Genomic DNA, 21892 nt, shown 5'->3' with positions numbered 1-21892 from the left:
TACAAACTCACATTAACACATTATAAGACAAATCACGATGAAGATGTACTACTTTTGAGTGCATATTTCAAACTCACTATGGAAGAAAGCTTAGGTTCAGTGAAATATGTACTAACTACTCATCTCCACAAATCCATCACCATATAAAAATGTCCCATCTCAGTCAGACGGAAAGAAAGAGAGAATGAAAGCATGCATGTGAAGAATTCTCTAAGTAGGAACTCTCTCTGCCATGCATACGATGCAGATGGCATTGAGTGCCTTTGTCGTGACTCGTGTGTTTGCTGCACTTCTAAAAATACAGCGGTTCTAATTAGCATCGAGGCGATGTTTCCCACGCTGACTGATTATTGTGTCTCCGGTGGACGGAACCTTGGGGAGAGGCCTTTACAGTGAGGAAGAAGTGAACCCCAGAGGATGAAGCATGGCTCAACCATTTTTATGTCTTTGGAATGACTTTGTTTTGCAGCAATTAGCTTGTTTATCTGTAAATTGCTGTATTTTGTATTAAACGGCAAAAATTTTTATTTAATCATACATTGAATGTACATTAATAATAATTAACCTAAAGGGCTGTTTACACAGGACACGTTTTTGCATTTCACTTCACTGCTTTTTTATAATTTTCTATGTAAAATTGCAATAGATGGATGTGTTTAACCATTGCACAAGTGGCTAATGTCTTTTGCAGCATTTCGCACTTGACATGGCATTCTTAAAATTACTTTTTCAACTTTTTCCTCATGTTTTTAAACCAAAAACGTGGTTCCTAATTCTGTTTTGTTTTCTTATCTTAATAAATATTGTACTAGTTTCACTTTTCTGTGCAGTAACTCTACAATAAATGAGGACCATAGCTATCAAGCTTCAAAAAGGACGTAAAATCCATACGACTTGTACACTGTATTCTAAGTCAAATGATAGCTTTGTGTCATGGACAGATTGAAATATAAGTTAATATTCACAGACAATTTTCCCCTCCAGTGAGCTGTTAATTTCTGCAACCAAATTGAGTCAAAGAATGAACAAATCATTTTTTGTGAACCAGATCAACTAATTCATCGAAAAGATCTGCCTCAAAAGATTTGCTACTCTCTTGAACGTACCAATGAAAGTTTTAGGATATAGTACACAAGTCAATATTTATGATGCTTGTTTTTTGGTTATTTTGGAGCTTGACAGTCCCAGTTGTCATTACTTAAAAAGTGGCCAGAATATTCTCTTAAATCTCCTTTTGTGTTCCACAGAAGGAAAAATAAAAAGTGATATGGGTTTAGAAAAACATGAGGACATTTTCATTTTTGGGGTGATCTACTCCTTTAATCTGTGAGCAAAAGAAAGAAATAAGAGGAGTACCTAAAGCCTGAGCGAGAAAGTTTAGCCTCTTATCAGTGCCTAGTCAAGGGTTTTTATAATTTTGACTTAGAACAGGGATCCTGATTAGGCTCCTTATCATATATTACATCTGCGGTCAGTCCCTCTGGTCATTTGATAAACAGACAGAATTTGTGGTCAGGGGAGGATTTTCACAGCTTATTTCATTTCATTAAGGGATCAGTGATGTTTCAGATGAGAATGGCAGAAAAGTAAGCTGCTTTGTTTGAGATTCCTTTAAGAAACTGATACCTGATCTCCTTACGCGTGACTCAGGCTCGCTGTAGTCCCAGATTAATGATACGATCTTCGTATTCATTAACAATCATGGTGTTTAGGCTAGGTTGGATGTATTCCTTAATTAACAGTGATTATTTAAAGCAACAAAACAACACGTTTGTAGAAAAGAAGAGATGCATTTAACATTTAGATGTGAACATTTTTAATGTTTTGCTGCGATAGTTCATTTCTTCACATTACTTGAAAATTCTGTTGTTTTCTTTTAATTAACTCTGAATGTATTTGATTAATTCAGCTACATTTTTCTCCAGCCGTGAGGTCAGAGATTAATATGACCATTCACACTGAAATTTTCGCTCCCTCTCTAGACTCTCTAGATGTGTTTTGTAATGCAGGTGCAAATTATCATATGCGAGTCTGTGAAAAAGACATTTCATCCATCAAAAATGCAAGAATGGCATTACCTAACACGAATTTGCGAGCAGGTGGTTAGAATGAGAAAGGAGCATATGGTAAATATATTCAGATAATGCAGCATATAGCCTGTACCGTGAACTCAAGAAGGGGTTTGCTAAGGTGTCTCGTCAGTCCACAGTCTCATAAAGCGTGAAGTTTATAGGCTCTCAGTTGATTGCAAAGTGTCAGTCTTAGATGTTTTCATCATGAATGTGTGTTGTGATGGATGGATCCAATAAGACAATAACACATTTCAAGGATGCAAGAAAGAGAAAAAGAGTGGACCCCAGAGAGATGTGTTTCATCATACATGTTTGTGTGTGTGTATGTGTATATATATATATATATATATACACACACACACATGTATATATCTAGCTACCTACTTTTTCTTTTCAAAATCAAAAATTTTCATTTAGAAATTAAAAATATTGTATGTATAAACAGCATTTTTAATATACAAAATAAATTAATAAATAATTTATCAATGTTAAATATCAATTCAAAATATTGAAATGTATGTATTAATTAAAAGTATTAATTTTTATAAATGAATTAATAAATAATAATACAAAAGTGTCATGTCAATGATCGATTTTTAACTAAATTAAATTAACACAATGAAGCACTACATATAATAAAATACTGAACACAAAAGAAATAACAGGGAGTGATTTGATAATGTGAGTCACTCTAGCTCAGTTTGTTTTGTCTGGTTGTCTTGGTTTCATGGCAGAGAGGTGTAAGTAAACGAAAGGATATTGCTTTTTTGGCTGTGCTCGCTCCAGTTGATCGGCCTGTTGTTTTCTTGTAGTGCTTCTTTCTGTCTGCCTTTGTGTTTGCGGTCTTCCTGTCGCTGTGTTTGTGAGCCGTGGCAGCTGTTGTCATTGCTGTTTTCGGCACTTCTCCTCCGCCGTGTGAGGCTGAACTGTGATAAACGCATTTATTTTGGAACCCTGGACTGGGAATAGCAGTTGCATTATTGTGGGATCTCTGGGACTGTAGCAACGCTCAGCCTGGTATTAAATTTGTGCCGGTCTCTAGGATGCAAGACATCTCACACTTTCTCCCCCCGAGTATGCAGAGCCCAAGATGCTCTGCGTTTGTGTGTGTGAAATTGACAGCTGTAATGGAATCCAATATCACCACCTCTTACATTCTCACATGCCTCTCTCTCTCTCTCTCTCTCTCTCTCTCTCTCTCTCTCTATCTCCGACTCCTTATTCTCATCATTGGAGTAAAATTGTGCATCTGTTTATTGCATTTTAAACTAACCTACAAATATTACATAGACTTCATCTTAGCAGCCACCTCCTCCCCAGTCCATGCAGCATTTGTACATACAGTGAGTCCAAAAGTCTGGTGCCACTGTAGAAAAAAATCTTATTTTGCATTTTTCTAATCAAAATATTTAATTGCAAATTATATTATCAGCATAACAATGGGAGTGAAAAGGTGAATTGAAAAATTTTGAATGTCTTATGCTGGGTTCAGACTACGTAATATGTTGATTTTGACTCCTAAATTCTTGTAGTGTTGTAAACGTCAGACTATGTGATGCTTCCCAACCAATCGTCTCTTGCTGTCTTTAATGACATGCGTGATGTCATTGAGAAGGCGGAACTAGCGACTGACTTCTGAAAATGAGAGCGTAAACAAACAATGACAACCGAAGCTACGTTTCTTTCTTTTCCACTCTGTCATGGTAGTCCTTCGAGGAAACCTCATAAAGGTAGAAGTATTGTTGCCATAGCTCCACGAACCTTTCCTCCGTTGCATAGCAGAACCTTTATCTCTCTTTCATTTCGCTATGTTTGAAAGCTGAGTACGGAACAGCTTCTGTGCTCCTATTGGTCAATGTTATAGATGTGACAGAACCTGTTGTGGAAGACAGGGGGAAAAAAATAATCATGCTAATCTTTCTGACGGGACGCTGTGAACCGTCACAGACACTCACTATATGTCGCACACAATATAAGAAAAAAAACAATGATTCTTGCATCCCGACGGCCATCGTCATTCACGAATCACCACGAAAACCCTACATCAAATGTATCATGCCAAAATCAGGCTGATATCGTGTAGTCTGAAACTGGCATTAGTATTTGGTTTGAACTTTCAAAGAATCCTGAAAAAAATAATGTATCACGGTTTCCAAAAACACATGAAATGTTTCTTGAGCAGCAAATCAGCATATTAGAATGATTTCTGAAGGATCATGTGACACTGAAAACTGAAGTAATGATGCTGAAAATTCAGCTGTCAGGAATAAAATCTGAAAATGCATGAAAATAGAAATGTTATTTTAAAGGTGCAGTGTGTAAATTTTAGTGGCATCTAGCAGTAAGTTTGCAAATTGCATACATATATATATATATATATATATATATATATATAATGTGAACGTGTACAGGTATTTGCATGTAGCGTGTGCATGGTTTTCTTACCCCCACAGCTTCCTCTTACATCATGTTGAGCGCAATCAATCAATAGTCATTAAAAATGGAATTCTAAAATGCCTCCTGTGTCTTTGCAGAAACATGAATAAAACATGTGCCGTAACGACATTTTCCATCAGCCCTCATCCCAAACCTCTGACAGCACCCTCTTCCCAAAGTCTCAGTGTACTTTGTGTTTACACAGAGACTGCAAAGAATCTTTTTCTTAAGCAATATTATTCTTTTTTTCCAGTAAAATATCTAAATGTTATTAAAACAAGATAAATGTACTTGAAAAGCAAAATTGCTTAGCCTTAGATTTCTCACCCTTTGGGCAAATTGTTCGTTCTTGTTTTAAACATAAATCTAACAAAGTTAGATGAGGTTTTAGTGAGGTTTATACTTAAAACATGAAGAAGAAAAAATGCCCAGGGGGTAAGAAAAATTAACTCAAGATAAAAGTCTTATCTAATGCAATTTAGCTTCTAAAGTAATCTTGTTTTAAGAATGTTTAGATATTATTACTGGAAAAAAATTACTGATTAAGACCATTATTTTTGCAGAGTAGACTACATAACAATATGCTCCTATAGAACTGTGGAAATGTTTCTTTTTTCCTCCACCAGGATGATAAGGGTGCATATCCATCCCCAGACCTCCTTCAGGGAGGATAACTCCCCCGAGGAGAACTATGAGAACATGTAACAGATTAGCCGACAGGAAAATCTCCAGAGCAGATGAAAGAGAGAGTGATCATCGTCCTCTTTTTTCCTCCGGGGGTTCCAATGGAAACTCTTTCTTTCATTCTGTCTCACTGTTCGAATACAAAATGGCAGAGTAAGGCAACATGAAATTTTGATTTATCCTTTGATTTTATTGTATATACACACAATAAAGCACACAAACAGCTGCATAACAATGCACTAACATCTGCTTCTTAAGGCAAGACACTACAGGTATTGTTTTTTTCCTCATGCAGTGAACCAGAAATCTTCACTTCTCACACACACCACACTTTTCAGTTTTATTCCTATCTATATTCTGAAGGTTTTTACAGAGGGGTTTGTTTATATATGCTTTGCCTGATGATTTTATACAACATTTAATTCCTAAATCATAGTGAATTTTCTGATTTATGGAGTGATAAGAGATATCAAATGCCTATATCCCTTTTGTAATAAACCTTTGACTCTAATATGTCAACACAATGAAACAAGTTTTGAACCTGCTGTATACAATGTTCAGATTTCTGTTCTGGAAATGTATGCAAATTAGTGCATATTTATTTATAAAAACTATAATTGGCATATTTAACCAACATTTTAGAAAACTTGTAATGCACAGAAAATGTAATATAATTAATCAACTGGGAATGTATGGTGATATCTATTAGTAAAAACTTTTACCCTATTTACCTACGTATTTCCGAGTGAAAAAATGTAGGGCAGAAATTGATTGGATCACTGTGGTTTGCTATTGCTCTGATGTCATGTGAGTGACAAGTTGTCCCTCCCTCACGCCAGTAATATCATCAGAGAATTTTTTGATTAAAGATTGTTTTTAATAATGATGTGCATGGATAATTCATATATAATAAATACTACAATATAGAAAAATAAGAATCTTGATTTCATGGTGACTTTAACAACACCTGGCAACCAGCAGAACGCCCTAGCAAATGCAAGCTGACAACCATTCAGATGACCTTCGGAAAATGTAAAGTCGAAGTAAAGCTACGTTGCATTGTGTGTGTGTGAGAGAGAGAGAGAATAAAATGGCTGCTCTCTTTGTCTGTTTCACAGTGGTCAGTGTCTTTAGGACTAAGTTACACACAAAACATCTGCTCAGTCCTGGCTGGTGAAAACAAACGCCCAGGTGTCTAGATAAAAGCTCACAGCTGAACAAGAGAGAGAGAGAAGTTCTTAGCGCTGCTTATGATAGGCAGGGAGACCGACGGCAGCCACTGAGTCTGAACACACAGCGCTCCTCGCTGTTTAAGCTCACTCTTTCATCCTGGCTGCGGGGGCCGGGAATCAGAGTCCAACTTCACAGCGGCGCACGAGCTGGATAATCTCTAACGTGTGAAGAAAGAGAGGTCATTCAGATGGTGAAGTCTGCCTTGTTGTATGTATTTGATCTACACGGCCTACATCAGACACTTCAAGATAGGGTGCAGTGTGTCTGTGAAGTGATTGTAAACATGTACCAGACTGGAAAATTGTTTGAAATATAGCAGTTAGTCAGTTTTACTAAAAGAGATTAGGACTCACAGGCCAAGGATGGGCATTATCACCGCCCTAAAAATAGTAGAGTACTTTGGGTTGGGCTTTTGATTGATTACTGGGCAGAGCTTTGATTACTAGTCAGGGGTGCATTTCTTGTACAACGACGTACTGTAACTCACTATTTAACCACCATAGTACGATGCATCATTGGAGTAATTAACTAGCTAGTTAGTACTGTTTTCGGAAAACAAAGTAACATTAGGGATGGGATCATAAATCGATGCATCGCGATTTTCCGAATGCATCGTGGTTCTCTCTCTAAACGATTCTGAGCTTAGTTTGTAACAGCAGATGGTGTTTTAGGCTAGTTTTTAACCACACGCTCAAATGCTCACAAAGAAGAGCGCTTGTGCATTCGGCTGAGTCTGAGAATGTATTTGCACCTCAGAATGCTTTTATGACGCAAGATTAATGTAAACAGCCCACTGCAAACACCCTTGTAATTCGCTTCAACCTTTTCGAACTTTATGAATGATTATTTTATAGAAGGTTCAAATGGTGTGTGTGTGTGTAAGGAATTGGATGCAAGCAGAGTACAGCTGTTTCTAAAGCACGCAGTGCCATCTGCTGTTAAAACTACACTCAGAATCGATTTAAGAGAGAATCGCGATGCATTAGGAACATCTTAGAATCGATTCAGAATAATTTCTCAATTCACGATGCATCGATTTTGTCGCAACCCTACTGGTGCTTTTCCACTGCATGGTACGGTTCTTTACGGCACGGTACGGCTTGCTTAAATAGTACCACCTCAGTTGAGGTTCGAAGCATGCCGTACCGATTCTAAAATGTGACGTGTAAACACTGCAGATCACTGATCACTGGTCAGAGACAATCGTCACTACCAGCGTAATTGGATTTGAAACACGGGAGATTTAAATAGTCAGTAACAGCCACCACAGTATCATTTTTTCACGTGACTTTTTTAAACTACTTGCTTTAAACGACCGTCGCACGCAACTTAAAAAAAGAAATGGCTGTATCGTGGTCAGTAGATGAGATGCAGTCGTTCCTCTCATTGGTAGCCAAGGAGCAGATCCATGGCAGTAGAGGTGGCTCAACTATAATGATCAGTCTATAGTCCTACCTACTTTGAAGCGGTACTAAACTGCAGTGGAAAAGCAAACCGAAAATAAAGCAAGCTGTGCCGTGCCGAGCCAAGTTGTACCACGCAGTGGAAAAGGCCATAAATAATATGGTGCACTTTCATCCTTGAAACCACATTGGTTCAACAATATAGGACTGCCATTATGACGTCACATTATTACTGGTGGCGGCGTAATAACTAATTAGAGATCGCAATTAATATCAGATGGTATACATTTATATGGTGATAACGACGAAACAGTGGTAGTTGGCTAACAGTAGTTTTGAGAAATGCACCCCAGGACTGTTAACAGATTTCTGTTGGCGGGGCAATTGACAGACAACTGAGCAGGGCTTCACACAATTACAGGGTGTGGTTTTGAACAAATTGTGGGTGGGGCTTGTACCTACAAGTGTGTCTGTCACCTGTGGCGAGTCCATAGCAATGACACTGATAAAACAGCTTATCCTGTGAATGTGCAGTTGCGTCCTAGTGGCGGTGATATCATCACACTGTTAGCAGTCAGACAGTGTGTGTGTGTCGGAACAGGATCATTAATTCCAACCAGGCTCAGACAATCGCATCAACAAATCCCATCTCAGTCTAGCGTATTTGACCCTAGTGAAAGAACTGCCAGCAGGGAGACTGTTTGTGTGGATTACAGAGATAAAATTGCACGGCACCTGAAGGAGCTTTTACATTGACACCCACACTGACCATTTATGAAGTATATTTGAACAGTGAGCCATGGCGGAGAGCTGTGCAGTTTGAGTAACTGATATTTATAGTGATCCTGGTTGGGGATTTGGGGCGTTTGTTGAAATAATGTTGTCGTTATCGGTTCTCATGTCTCTGGGACATTAGGATTAGCGGTAGATAGATGAGATGGGCGTTCAGTCGCTCGCTGCAGAGCTCCACTCACGTGTAGAGAAACTCCCGAATCTCTCACCACAGGCAGAAGATTATGCCGCATAAATAAACACAAACTGACAATTTTTGTGAGGAAATTCAAAACCGCTACCTCGAATTTAAGCTCTCGCCATGCAAACACGCAACCAACTTCAGTCAAATACACACATAAATATCCCCCCATCCACTAGGAATGACCACTGTGTTTAGCCTGAGAGCAGTTCGTGGTGATCGGATAAAGAACGCTTTTGCTCTCTCCCCCTCTCTCTATCTTTTTCATTCTCTCTTTTTATATCCCTCTTGCGCGCTCGCTAATGGCCTTGCAAAATGGGGTAGAGGCGGCGGAGATGAGCTGCACACCTTTGTGCCTCCTGTTGTTCTAAATACCTCCCTTTTAGGTGGAAAACAGCATTTGAATTCAGAACTGCTCACAGCTGAAATGAAATGCTAATCTCACCCCACGTTTTATTCTTTCCTGTTCTCGCTGCTCTCTGGGCTCACCATATGCCGTAGCTATCGCAGAGTTCCAGGAAAGCATTTCGGTTCCAGAAGGAGCACAGCGCTCAGCCTTAAAACCGAAAATTAGTGATATTTCACATTAAATTGCGTCACGTTGAATTGCGTCCAACTATGTATGTAATTACACGTGCTGATGTGTGTGTAATAAAGATTAGATACAGTTTTAACGCTGTTGTGTGCATTAAATGAGAGCTTGTGTGTGTGCACTGGTGAGTGTGTGTCTGTGATAATGTTTCTATTACTGGTTTGACTTCATAAATATTAATGTAAAACATGCTGACCTTAATTTCTATTCTGTCTGCTGGCAAATCTCTCCCCTCTCACCCACTCACTAACTTACTGAGAGGGACAATAGAGGTAGACAGTGCCGACAAACCCTCATTATGCTGTTTTTTTTTGTTTTTTTTCCACCAGGATGGAAAGATAGTTGAATGAATGGATGAGTAGATGAATAAATAGATGATGTAGGTGAATGGGCATAATATATTTAGGCAATCAAATCAGTAGAAATCAAATGATGTTCTCATTTCCTTGAGATCCTAAAGTGTGGCGTGAATGTGAGGGGGTGGGCGTCACAACATTTTTTTTTTTTTTTTTGTCAAATCAACTTATATAATTAATGTGGTTTAGATAACACAATATTTTGAGTTTATGTTGATTAAACCAATCAGTTTCATTGTATTAGCTCAAATTTTTAATTTCAATGAACTCAAAATTTTGAGGCAACCAGGTAACTTACTTTTTTAAGTTAGACCAACAATTCTTTTTTACAGTGTATAAAATTGTTTGCTTGATGATTGTGTGAAATAAATATTGTTCTATAAGCACCTTTTAACCAAGAAATAATCATTAAAAATAACAGGGAGATGAATTTTCGTTGTACTAAAACTCTCAAATGCAGCAAGGAGACTTTGCCTCCGTATTTCAGAAGACCACCACTTGCCACTGAGTTGTTCCAACTGTAAAATGTGCTAAAGTTGATCTAAAGAAACGTCTAAAGCATGCTGGGAATCTTCACTGGCTCTAACCATGCATGGGGTGGAACAAACTTTCCACTTCCACATCTAATTGCTGAGAGTGTTTGTCAACTCTCAAATGAAAGTTTTTTTTTCTTTTTGCTCCATTCAAAGCCATACAAAGTGTTATTCATCTGAACGCTCTTATGAACAGACTAACAACTGTTTGTTTGTTGTATATCTGGAATAAAAATTTACCCCCAACCTCTTGAATGCATCCCAAAAGAAAGAATACCCATAGAAATGTACCTTCCTCTCTGCATGTATATGTGTGTGTGCGTGTTTGTGTGTGTTCAGGTTCCTAAATGATATCTTCTGCATGCTCAGTTGCTCCTGAGCGGGTGGCGACACCCCCAGAGGAAGCTGATTGACAGCTTGGCAGTGATAGCAGGAGTGATGCTGGGAGCAGAGAAAGTGAGGGGGAGCAAACGGAAAGAGAGAAAGAATAAGATTATTCATATAGGCGAGAATTGTGTGGATTTGTACCTTACAGTTGGACCTGAATCTGAAGGTTTTGGAAGGAGTGAAGTCTTTTGTAATTTTGTCTGTAAATCCACAAACACAAATCAACAAAACATGATTTGCATAATGCACTAATTAATTCCCTTTTTCCCCATGTGTTTTGTGAACCACACTGTTAAAATTACATTTTAAAGATTTTAAAGTAAAAAATATGATTATGTAGATGAGGTAGATCATACATCCTGTGTTGTGTTTTGTTCCCATGTTTTGAAATCCTTAAAAAGGTTCTATATATTTTGATTCAAAGTTTTAAAACTTTTAGAGGTTCCAAATATGATGCGAGTTATAGAACCCTTTAAAGTTCTGTAGAACCATTTCTTCTTAGGGGCCATTCTCACAGAACAATCTTTTCTGGTTAAAACACAAGACACAGGGTAGTGGAACAGAAAAACACAAGGTCTAGATAAACATTTTTTAAAAGTTGAACTTCTAAAGTTTTTTAGTATGGCATGCCATGCGTGAGACACAAACACAGTAGTCAAACACATCCGTCTAGTGCATGTTTACATAGAAAAACAATGGAAAAGTAGCATAGTGAAATGCAAAAATGCATTCTTTGTCAACAGCCCCTAAGAGTGTTGAAATAACAGCATTGCTGTAAAATATTGTGATTCAAAGAGTGTGATGTGATTTTAGATTCTCTCTGGTGTTGCATAAAATGAGTATGTTCTATGGTCCTTACGTTTGTTTGAACAACTATTTGACAAGAGTGAAATGGTAATTTACACTCTTAAAGATGTAATAATATCCTTTTGATGAGAAATTCTGTAGTATTTGTTAAGCTCATTGAGATGCAGTGGATTAATTGCCCTGGATTTGTATTGTCAGTGCTACTAGACAGCGGTGTGTGCAGCATAAGCCTATAAACGCAGAAGCCATTAACACATTGAAACAAACAAAACAAAACACAATCTGTTGTTCAACTAATGGAGTTTTCAGGAGAAAATAAGGGGAGCTGTTTTACTCTGATAAATGTCTCTTGTGCAACATTATACATCAACACTAATTCCATAGAAGAAAATGTAGGCTAATTTAATTAACGTTCAACGAGGATTTACTTTTTTAAACCGATGAAATGAACCTGCCACAATTGCAAAAATAAATCCTGCTTCATTTGCCATGAGAATTCAGCTCAGTTAAATGCAGAAAAACAAGAATTGGATCAATATTTTCGACTTTGAGAGAGTCGGATAAGAGTTAAAGTTTTACTTTTACCAGTTTGGGATGTGAGAAAAGACAGAGGCAGGATTCAAGAGCATTCCAAACACAGTGATGTGCGTCAGTGGGTGGAAATAATGAATGCAACTCAACTCTGTCTTCACAAAACTAAAGTTTTCTATTGAAACACAAAGTCTTAAAAAAAAGAGTGGTGCATCTTTCTGAACCCCTGTGTTTCACAATACTTCAAGTTCTCACTGTAACTTTGACTGTAATGTATGTGAAGCTCAGAAACACACTTCATCTTTGTTATGCTGCTCTTATCCACTTCTCTCAGGTGCCAAAGAGGTGAATGCCAGTGGCAAGACATTCACAGTGAAGAGTTCCCTGCGGCTCCAGGTGGACCGGCAGGATGACGGTGTGGCCTACACTTGTAGAGTGGACCATGTGGCCCTGACTGCCACCCACGAAGAGACCACACAGGTCTTGGAGGTCCACTGTGAGTATAGCTGGGTCCCAACTCAAGCCAACATTCCATGATGCTCAAATCCATTTTCCTTACTATAAACCTACTATGGGTTAGTTCACCCAAAAATGAAAAATCTGTAATCATTTACTCACCTTCATATCATTCCAAACCTGTAAGTTTGTACATCTTCGGAACACAAATAAAGATATTTAAGGAAACACTTTTAAAATGGATTTTCTAAATAACAGTATTGCATTATACATTGGGGTTCAAAAGTCTGAGACCGCTTTTAACATTTGTTTTTCTGTATATTTTTTACAAAGGCTACAGGTTATTTTTGTTGACTTTTAGGAGTACACTTGTATATATGTTATATAAGCTAAAAGACATGTACTAAAAGCCGTAAAACTTAATTTTGATTTCATTGGGTGTTGACTTATTAAAGTTACCATGAAAAGTAATTTTGGCAACTTTTAAAACTTGATATATGGTGGTAAAGCAAAAATTATGCACAGTAATAACAGACATGTCATTTACCAGTTTCTCTTTGAAGCTTTGACATTTAATCAATCTAGTGAGATGCAGTGGAGCATTTGAGCCTGCGTAACGTCACATCACTTACCTTTTGATCTCCGTAGAGTGTCATTCCTCCGCTTGGATGCTGCTGTCTGAAACAATATTTCTTTGTTCGTCTCTTTGTCTCTGTCATAGATGCTCCCATTGTAAACATCATACACTCCGCAACCCTCCCACAGGAAGGGCAGTACCTGAAACTGGAATGTGTACCTCAAGGAAACCCCTCGTAAGCATCCACAATTTATCAGCATCTCACTGAATTATAATGCTTGCAAAAAGCTTTGGGAAGATGTGTTGCATATCCACTGCACCAAGGAGAAATCACCCTGTGGGCAGGCCTACGGCTAGCGGCTTATAACTACATGCTTGCATTAATGTGATGACTCATAAATTTGATTCTGTTGAAATTAAACAGCTATGAATAAATAACCATAAATTCACATGGAAAACAACATTGAGAAGCTCTTATCTGTTGGTATGAGTGAAGCTAAAATAAGGCCAATATTTTCTAATATTTCCAAAGAAAAAGGTTTCAGACAAATCTTTGATAATCCAAATAGCTTAGAACTGCTCTAAGTTTGAAGCTAAAGTTAAAAACTTTAAAACTCTCTCAGTGAATTTTGTATTCTCAAAGCCATTGCTGTAACTTTGTGGTGTTGTTTTCCATTGATTGTAGCATTAAAGGGGTCATTTAATCATAAGGAATCCAATTTTCCTTGATCTTTTGAGATCAGGGAAAGGATATCTTTTGAGAAAAGTCTTCATTGTACTAGGAAAACATACTGTAACTTTCAGAACTCAAAAACTTTTCCCTGTCAAAAAGATTATTTGTTGACACTTAAGCTGCAAAAATGGCTTGTTTTGTATTTCCATAATGTTCTAATGTCAGACAAATACATTTGAATACATGAAAACACATATTTACGAAAAGAACGCAGTGATATAAGAACCAGAAGAGATGCTTTTATGATTGCCAAACCTTGTGTTGTTTCTGGCTGTGTGTAGCACCTACAGCTCTGCAGATCCCAAAGTTCAAAGTGTTGCTGTCAAGGATGGGAAATTTAAAAAAAAACTAAACTAAAATGAATTATGCTTTTTATTGGAAGCTAAAAATCAGTGTGTCTCCAGGCCAGACCCAGTACTCTGGACTAAAGACGGAGGAGAGCTGCCAGACCTGGACCATATGATTGTTGAAGGAAGAGAACTCACATTCACGTCGCTGAACAAAACAGACAATGGCACCTACCGCTGTGAAGCCACCAATCACCTCGGCACCAGTCACGCTGAATATAAGCTGGTTATTTATGGTGAGTGATGTCTGTTAAGAAAACACAGCCCTTGCAGAAAGCATCTGCATCGCTAATCAAACCTACGTTTCTACCCTGCTAATAATTGTCATTTTATTGTGAAGCAATTGAAAGCTGCAATGCCTTGAAATGATTACTAGATCAATATCTAGCTTAAAGTGATAGTTCAGCCAAAAATGAAAATTCATCATTCACTCAGCCTAATGTTTTTCCAAACTCATATAACGTTTTATTGTGCAGAACACAAAATTAGATATTTTCAAGAATGTCAGCTGTTTTTGTCCATATTATGGAAGTCAATGGGACCCGAAACTTTTTGTGTCGCCATAATGTAGTCCTTGTATAAGCAAATTGTAAAAGCGAGTTTTGATTTGATTTGAGAGTTAATAAAGACTTAAATTTCAATTCGTTCATCATATAAAATTATTGTATTGCTTAAGAAGGCTTCATAAAAATCATATGGATTCATTTCACATTACCTTATGATGTTTATTGAACTTGAACATTTTGAGTCTCGTTGACTTTCATAATATGGGCAAAAGCTAGTTATTCTGTGTTACACGCTTGAAACGACATGAGTAAATGATGACAGAATTTTCAGTTTTGACTGAAATATTCCTTTAATTTAGTAATAATCTTCTGCATCATAAATTTTGCACAAAAGATGTGTACATATGCAGCAACCCACTTTCTCTGCTTTCTCTGACTTCGCTTAAGAGAATGAGTTAGCATAACAGTAAAGCACGATGGGTCTCGATACACCCTGAGGTTCAGAGGCTACACTGCGTCCACATCTGCCATCTCTTTCATCAGAGGCAGCTGTGCGGAAACGCTCACAGGCTAAGAACGGATATGACTGTGAGCATCAAGCGGAAGAGTCTCCCCTGCCTTCTTGACACTAAACCCCTCCAGGCCGGAAAATTGTTCTCCAACCTCTCCATTCTAGAAGTTTCTTTTCTCTCACTTTCTCCTTCTACCTCGGCTTTTGTATCCTCCCACGGGCCATCTTAAGAAGATTTAATTAGCCGTTATGGTGCAGTGTAGGGGTCCAGTCAGTGGCTCATTGAAATGTCAGGACACTATAACAACAAGGAGAACCAAAGCTTTTAATGATGTTGATACTATAAAACTGACACCTTCTCTGTAGGAATAAAAAGCTAATTGGGTGTCACAAATATAAAGCACCATGTCTGAATTCATTACTGTCTTTTTAAATGGCAAAACATGATGCCGTGCTTCCATCAGTGATTAGCACAAAACCCGGAGCAGTATAATGGTCACTGTCCTTCATCAGATCACCTATCTTGTATTGTGCCAATTCAAAACGCAATATTACCTGTTCAATATGCAGCTGAATGCTTGATATTCCAGGCAGAGGGCTGCCATGTCAGTGGGGTACTTGAGAGAGAGGTATAGTCAATATTATTATTCAAATCTCACCCTTAATTAAAATTGGGCCATGACATTTAAATAAGATATTAGAGGAAGCCAATAGTATCTAGACTGTTTGAACAGGTTTGAACACTTTAATAAATCTCTATATCCCCCAACCAAAATCTCATGATCTGCTAGTTACATAAGATGTACTTTTAAAATGAGCACAATTTCTGTTATATAGTTAGGATTTTTTGGAGGTGAATTTCTGCTGTACTAGCTCATCAAACAGAAAAAAATAATGAATGTTTTTAAAAGTTTCCCAAACATATCTGTGATCTATCATTGGTGGGTTAAACCAATAGCCACGCCCCAAACTCACCCTATTGGTTGAGTTAGTGTTGCTATGTTGGGCTGGCCAGATGATCAAATCAACAAAGCAATGTTTTGAAAGCAAGAGAGACTGTTTACATTTTTGGAGAAATCAGCCAATGAATGGTTTACTTGTAGTCTCTGTTTTTTTTAACATCTAAAACATTACTCAAACACTTCAACCATACAGTGAATGCTTATAACCCTACCATCTGCAAGTCATTATTTTTCTAGTAATAGAATCTGGTGCCAAATTACTTGTTCTTGAGAAATTATCAGGTACTGTATGTATATGTTAAAGCTGAATTTCACAACAGCAAGTGATTTTGCACAGGATTTTATTATTAGACTGATAACGATTTGAATAATATCTTTTCACATTTTTCTGTATGGTTGATGAAGTGTTTCCCCATATCCCTGGGCAGGAATATAGCCTACTGTTATGTGCTAATTAACTTTCGGGGGGGGGGGGAATCTTTTATTTGTTCATTATTAAATCCATTATGAATAATGTATTTCGGAAACAAAGATAAACTTTGTCTGATCTTTTTCAAAAAAAAAAACTCCCAAGGCTCCAGCCAACAGTAGTGTTGTTTGATAAGGCAAAACTTTTACTATTGCTCTTATTTAGAGCTAGGCCTTTCTTGATATTCCTAACATATGAATATCAACAAACCCTTTTCAATACTGAAAGAATTAAAGTTTGATGTGTAAGTCACCCTGCACCATTTATGCTACAAATGTGAATAATACCTCAAATAATAAAAAGTGATTGGACAATAAAACAGCTGAAACAAATCTCATATGTAGCCAATAAGCAACACTAAAAAAACACACTAAAAAACATTCAGGACACAGCCTAGCAACGCCTTGAGTTTCACATGACCCAGCATCACTTACATTTTCCTCAGAAAATGCACAAGTCTAGCCGTGAGCTGCTGTTTACTAATGTCTGCCCCTGGAACCTGTGGTTTGTCTAATTTCTAGTTAGCCAGGGCTGGTAGCTGATGTGCAATTTTGAGCTATCAGTTGGATTACTCTGCTTGTCTGCTTGAGTCCATTAGTATGAAGGCAGACTGGTGATTTAGCTTATCAACTTGAGCCCAACTCTCCTCTCCTGTCCTTATCACTGCGCTAAACATGCTTTATGCATGCAAAACGGCTGCCGGCATTACACTGATTGTGGAACCAAATCACATTCAAGAGGCTTAAATGATACCTCCTGTTTTAAAAGCATAAATCACTCAAATTAAACTGCACCTTGAAATTATATGAGATTATGAGTGAACTTTGCTTTTTCGTAAGAACATTTTAGCCTGACCCCTTTTACTTAGAATATACACCGATCAGGCATAACATTATGATCTCTGACAGGTGAAGTGAATAACACTGATTATCTCTTCATCACGGCACCTGTTAGTGGGTGGGATATATTAGGCAGCAAGTGAACATTTTGTCCTCAAAGTTAATGTGTTAGAAGCAAGAAAAATGGGCAAGCGTAAGGATTTGAGCGAGTTTGACAAGGGTCAAATTGTGATGGCTAGATGACTGGATAGAGCATCTCCAAAACGGCAGCTCTTGTGGGGTGCTCCCGGTCTGCAGTGGTCAATATCTATCAAACCGGCGACAGGGTCATGGGCTCATTGATGCATGTGGGGAGCGAAGGCTGGCCCGTGTGGTGCGATCCAACAGACGAGCTGTAGCTCAAATTGCTCAAGAAGTTAATGCTGGGTCTGCTAGAAAGGTGTCAGAATACACAGTGCATCGCAGTTTGGGGGATGTTACTTTGACACGTACCACCTCACAATTTACAGGACTTAAAGGATCTGCTGCTAACATCTTGGTGCCAGATACCACAGCACACCTTCAGGGGTCTAGTGGAGTCCATGCCTCGATGGGTCAGGGCTGTTTTGGCAGCAAAAGGGGGACCAACACAATATTAGGAAAGTGGTCATAATGTTATGCCTGATTGGTGTATATTGCAATCAAGTGTGATAAGATCTCTATCTAGTCACACTGGAGACGCAAGGTGCACACTGAAATGCAAGGTGTAATACAAGTTTTTTTGAGTAGCATCTGCTCATTTTTGATTTTTAAAGATGCACTAATATCGAGCTCTAAGCTGCCCTGACATTAGGATATATTATTAGGAACAAAAGGAATGTTATGGTGATTGTTCTCCACATTTTCCCCAGCACTTCAGCAGCGCAGACCGCTTTTGATATTTCATCAAATATTGATGTTTTTCTCTCTGCATGAGGCTTGCTTTTTCTACCATTTTGTGAGCAAAATTTATTTTGCTATCATCTAGAATGGCTCGATATACTACACACAAACCAAACTCATTATCCATAAACATCATAAGAAAGACACATTTCTGGAATGTCAGGTGTCCTGTACATGCTGTTTTTTTTTTTTTTTTCAATAGTTTATTCATGTGTGCTTTGTTGAAATAAATCCATTCAATTTTGATTTGCATTGTGTCAGCATACAACTATTGTGTTTCATTTGTTCCATTGTTATGGTAACGTTTTCTTCCCCCTTGTCATTGTTGTTTTGTCTTACGTCCGTCCTTTTCTGTTTACATGTTTGTTGTCATTGTTTTTTGTTGCGTATATGACAGATGCCCCCACCACACCGTCACCATCCACAACCTCCCCTGCACCCACCCTCCCAGACACTACAGGTCCTTTAGACTCCAAGCATCTCAATTCTGCTGTCACCGGTAACAGAGGTACTGTACAAAACAACTGCCCTTCCTCCTTATCCTCCTCGTCTCCCTCACACACTTCCCTCTCCATCCCTATATCTCTCTTTCTTCTCCCCAACCTGGTTTCCTCTGACTCAAATCTGCAGCTCCAAGGACATCTGCAAAGGAGTGTTTTTGTACCCTACAGTCACTCTTCTGCACCCTTGTGTGTCCTCATTTAGTTCCTTTCTCTTCCATCCACCACTCACTTATGTTCTATGATTTCAAGCATCATAAATGTGACAGTTTGAGCCCTTTATATGTCTTTATCTTCATTCAACCCATCTTATTAAAGGTATGAATCAACTAAAAATGAAGAAAATGTCATTTGTTTATTCATTCTAGTGTCATTTCAAACCTGTATGCTATTATTTTTTTTCTATTGGACACAAAAGGAGAATTTTACAGAGCAGCTTTCTATAACCCTTTGCTGAAGCTGAAGATGTTTAGACTCCAAATATGGTATGACTGAACCAGGTTTCACCTTAGTATTGCAAAATACCACTCAGGGCTTTATGCTTACTTTTTTCCCAAGAAGCACATTTGAAAAGTTGAAAATTTAGGAGAGCAATTAAAACCTTTAGGGGTGCAATAAATAATTTATCAAATAGTACAACTGTAATAAACAGATACCAGTACAATACTATTAAAATCTATACAGTATATTGAATAATATGTTAATGTTTTGCTGGCTGCTCAATCAAAAAGATAAAATATGCACTCTCACAGCCGTCTACCGCATAATATAATATAAACACCATAAAGTAGACATTGTCATAATTCATCAGCAGTAGATCTCAAGCAATCTATTGGCATAAACGCATGGTATTAATTGGTAGACCGCATTTTGACTTTGAAACATGCAGCGCTACTGCTCGCATTTATTTAATGAAATCATATCCTTTTGAAGTTTAATCACATTAGGCCGTATCACAATTCACGTTTTTCCATTCCCAAATTTAAGACCTCTTAAAATAATAAAGACGTTTGATATACCATTTAAGATATTTAAGACTTTTTATGACCTGCGGGGACTTTTGCACACATGCTTCTAAATACATTTTACAGTATCTATTTTTAGTCGCAAATGCGAGTGTTGAGCCCTGCCACTGGTTCTTGCATGTTGTATATCAAACAGCATATGGGTTTGGGACAAGTTTTGGGGGTAAGTAAATGTGTGTTAGATGCAACTTTGGTCACCCTTACAATCCTCTACTCTGAAGTTTGTGCATCTTTAGAGGATCTGAACAATGGTTCTCATCAGTTAAGTAGCTAGACACCAAGCCTGGAGGCATATCTGTACCATGTGACATAAGTGTTCTTTAGATCCTTGCAGTGAATGTGGTCTCAGGGGTATCAGGGTCTGTTTTGTTTCTTGTTTATGAACGCTTCAGCTAAATATAGACAATGTGATTTATAAGGTGTATCTAAAATTTTTCGCAATCCCCGTGGACTCTCCAAAGGGTCGTTTGAATGTCTACCTATTTTTGTGCCACTTGTGAGGGGTACAGCCCTGTTGGTGCAACTTTGAGGGAAGTTTGTGGCTGTGTTTGTATTGTGTCATGGTTCTATTCTTCAAAGTGGCTTAAATTTGAGGATAACATGGACTAAACATGGGATTTTGTGCAGATTAAAGTTTATCCTGCATCAGTATGTTATCAGCAGGCTGACTATTCCTAAGGATATCCAAGTTTTATGGCAGTTTATGATGGAATTATCCTTGAACTGCATTGTGTTTACTACCAGAGTCGACCAGAATGGAATCAGTTATTTGTGAAAAAATACCAAACATATGCCTTCCGCTGAAGCGAATTTCTCTCTGAGCTTGTAATGCTGAACGTCTGCAGTGTTAACAGATCTTATTTCTCTAAATGCATTAGCAGCTCATTCTCCCGCCTGCGATCAATGGGGGCGTACCAGCAGCGAATTTCTGGCCTCATCGTTCTGCCAGGCTTAATGGGAATAATAACTCTTCCTCAAAGAAACACGGGGCCCAGACGATGCCATCAGTGCGTCTCCCGTCCCTGTTAAATCTGCCAAATGCATTTTTATGGCTTGCAAATTAGCTGTGACCTTAAGAAGCTGAAAGGTTGAATAAAGTACTGGGGATGCTGAGAATTTTAAAATATTTACAGCTCACTTTTCATAATCAGCATGAAAGCGCCCTGCCGTAGACCCCTGTGCTGTTATTGTCCCACAGAGGCACTTTTACAGGGATAATGATTGGTCATGCCTTTTGTCTTTGGACAGGGAGAGGAAAGTGCAGAAATTTATCTGTTTTAGGGAGGGTCTGGGTTTGGGTTCATTAGCCAAGGCCAGAAATGAAAGGGAGGACAACAAAGCGCAGCAGTTTTGCAAAATTATTACAAAACTTTTTAAACTTGTCCAGTGTCTGCCAAGAATTACCCGGCTTAATTGGATTTAACTCCAGGACATGAACATAGAAGGGTCTATCGTGGAAGTACTGAAGTTTTTGAAGCTTTGAAATATGTTGGCTTGAAAAAAAAAAACAATTATTTAAAATTATGTCCTGTTATTTCCGCTGTAGGTCACTGTGGATTCCTCCAAGACCCTTTGTCAAAAGAGACACATTATACATGGCTGGAAACTACTAGCCTCCTGCAAGGAGTCTCGCAGTGTGGAGTGAAACATATGTTTCTTGAAGCGTTGACCAGAAACCTAGCAATTACTCAACATGGCCACACCGCAGGAGCATAATGGGCAGACGTGGGCCTGTCAGTTGTGGCCTGGATACTGCCTCGTTCATGGGCTGTAGTCCCAGTAAGAAGCAAACAAATGAGCAATCCTCAGAGAATCATTTGCAAGTTCCAATTCTTTGTTCCTGGTCTGCAAGCAATGCATGCCGCCTTGGAAAGCTTTGTTCATCCAATTAGTGCTTTACGAGAAGTCTAGAGCCACGTTTTAGTTTCTCGAGTTATTTCTTTAAGTCATGTGAACACTTGTAGCTGCGTATGTGTGAATCGAAGACGAGGGTTATCATGATTCAGCGTGATTAAATTTATGGAGAAGCCCTTATGATT

The 21892-nt window shown here is 38.2% G+C and overlaps 1 protein-coding gene across 3 annotated transcripts in view; it reads left to right on the top strand.

The window, feature by feature from the left end:
* Positions 1-21892, top strand: part of cadm2a (cell adhesion molecule 2a) — a 477303-nt gene that overhangs the window by 441159 nt on the left and 14252 nt on the right. For all 3 annotated transcript variants that reach the window (XM_051907565.1, XM_051907566.1, XM_051907564.1), the window contains 4 exons: positions 12342-12503; positions 13185-13275; positions 14178-14356; positions 18726-18836. In XM_051907565.1, coding sequence (XP_051763525.1) covers positions 12342-12503; positions 13185-13275; positions 14178-14356; positions 18726-18836 — 543 coding nt within the window. The remainder of the gene's footprint in view (positions 1-12341; positions 12504-13184; positions 13276-14177; positions 14357-18725; positions 18837-21892) is intronic.

The sequence above is a fragment of the Ctenopharyngodon idella genome, chromosome 10 (genome assembly GCF_019924925.1).
Source record: "Ctenopharyngodon idella isolate HZGC_01 chromosome 10, HZGC01, whole genome shotgun sequence".
NCBI lineage: Eukaryota > Metazoa > Chordata > Actinopteri > Cypriniformes > Xenocyprididae > Ctenopharyngodon > Ctenopharyngodon idella.
The sequence above is the reverse complement of the archived record's forward strand: the minus strand, read 5'-3'. Positions and strand labels throughout refer to the sequence as shown.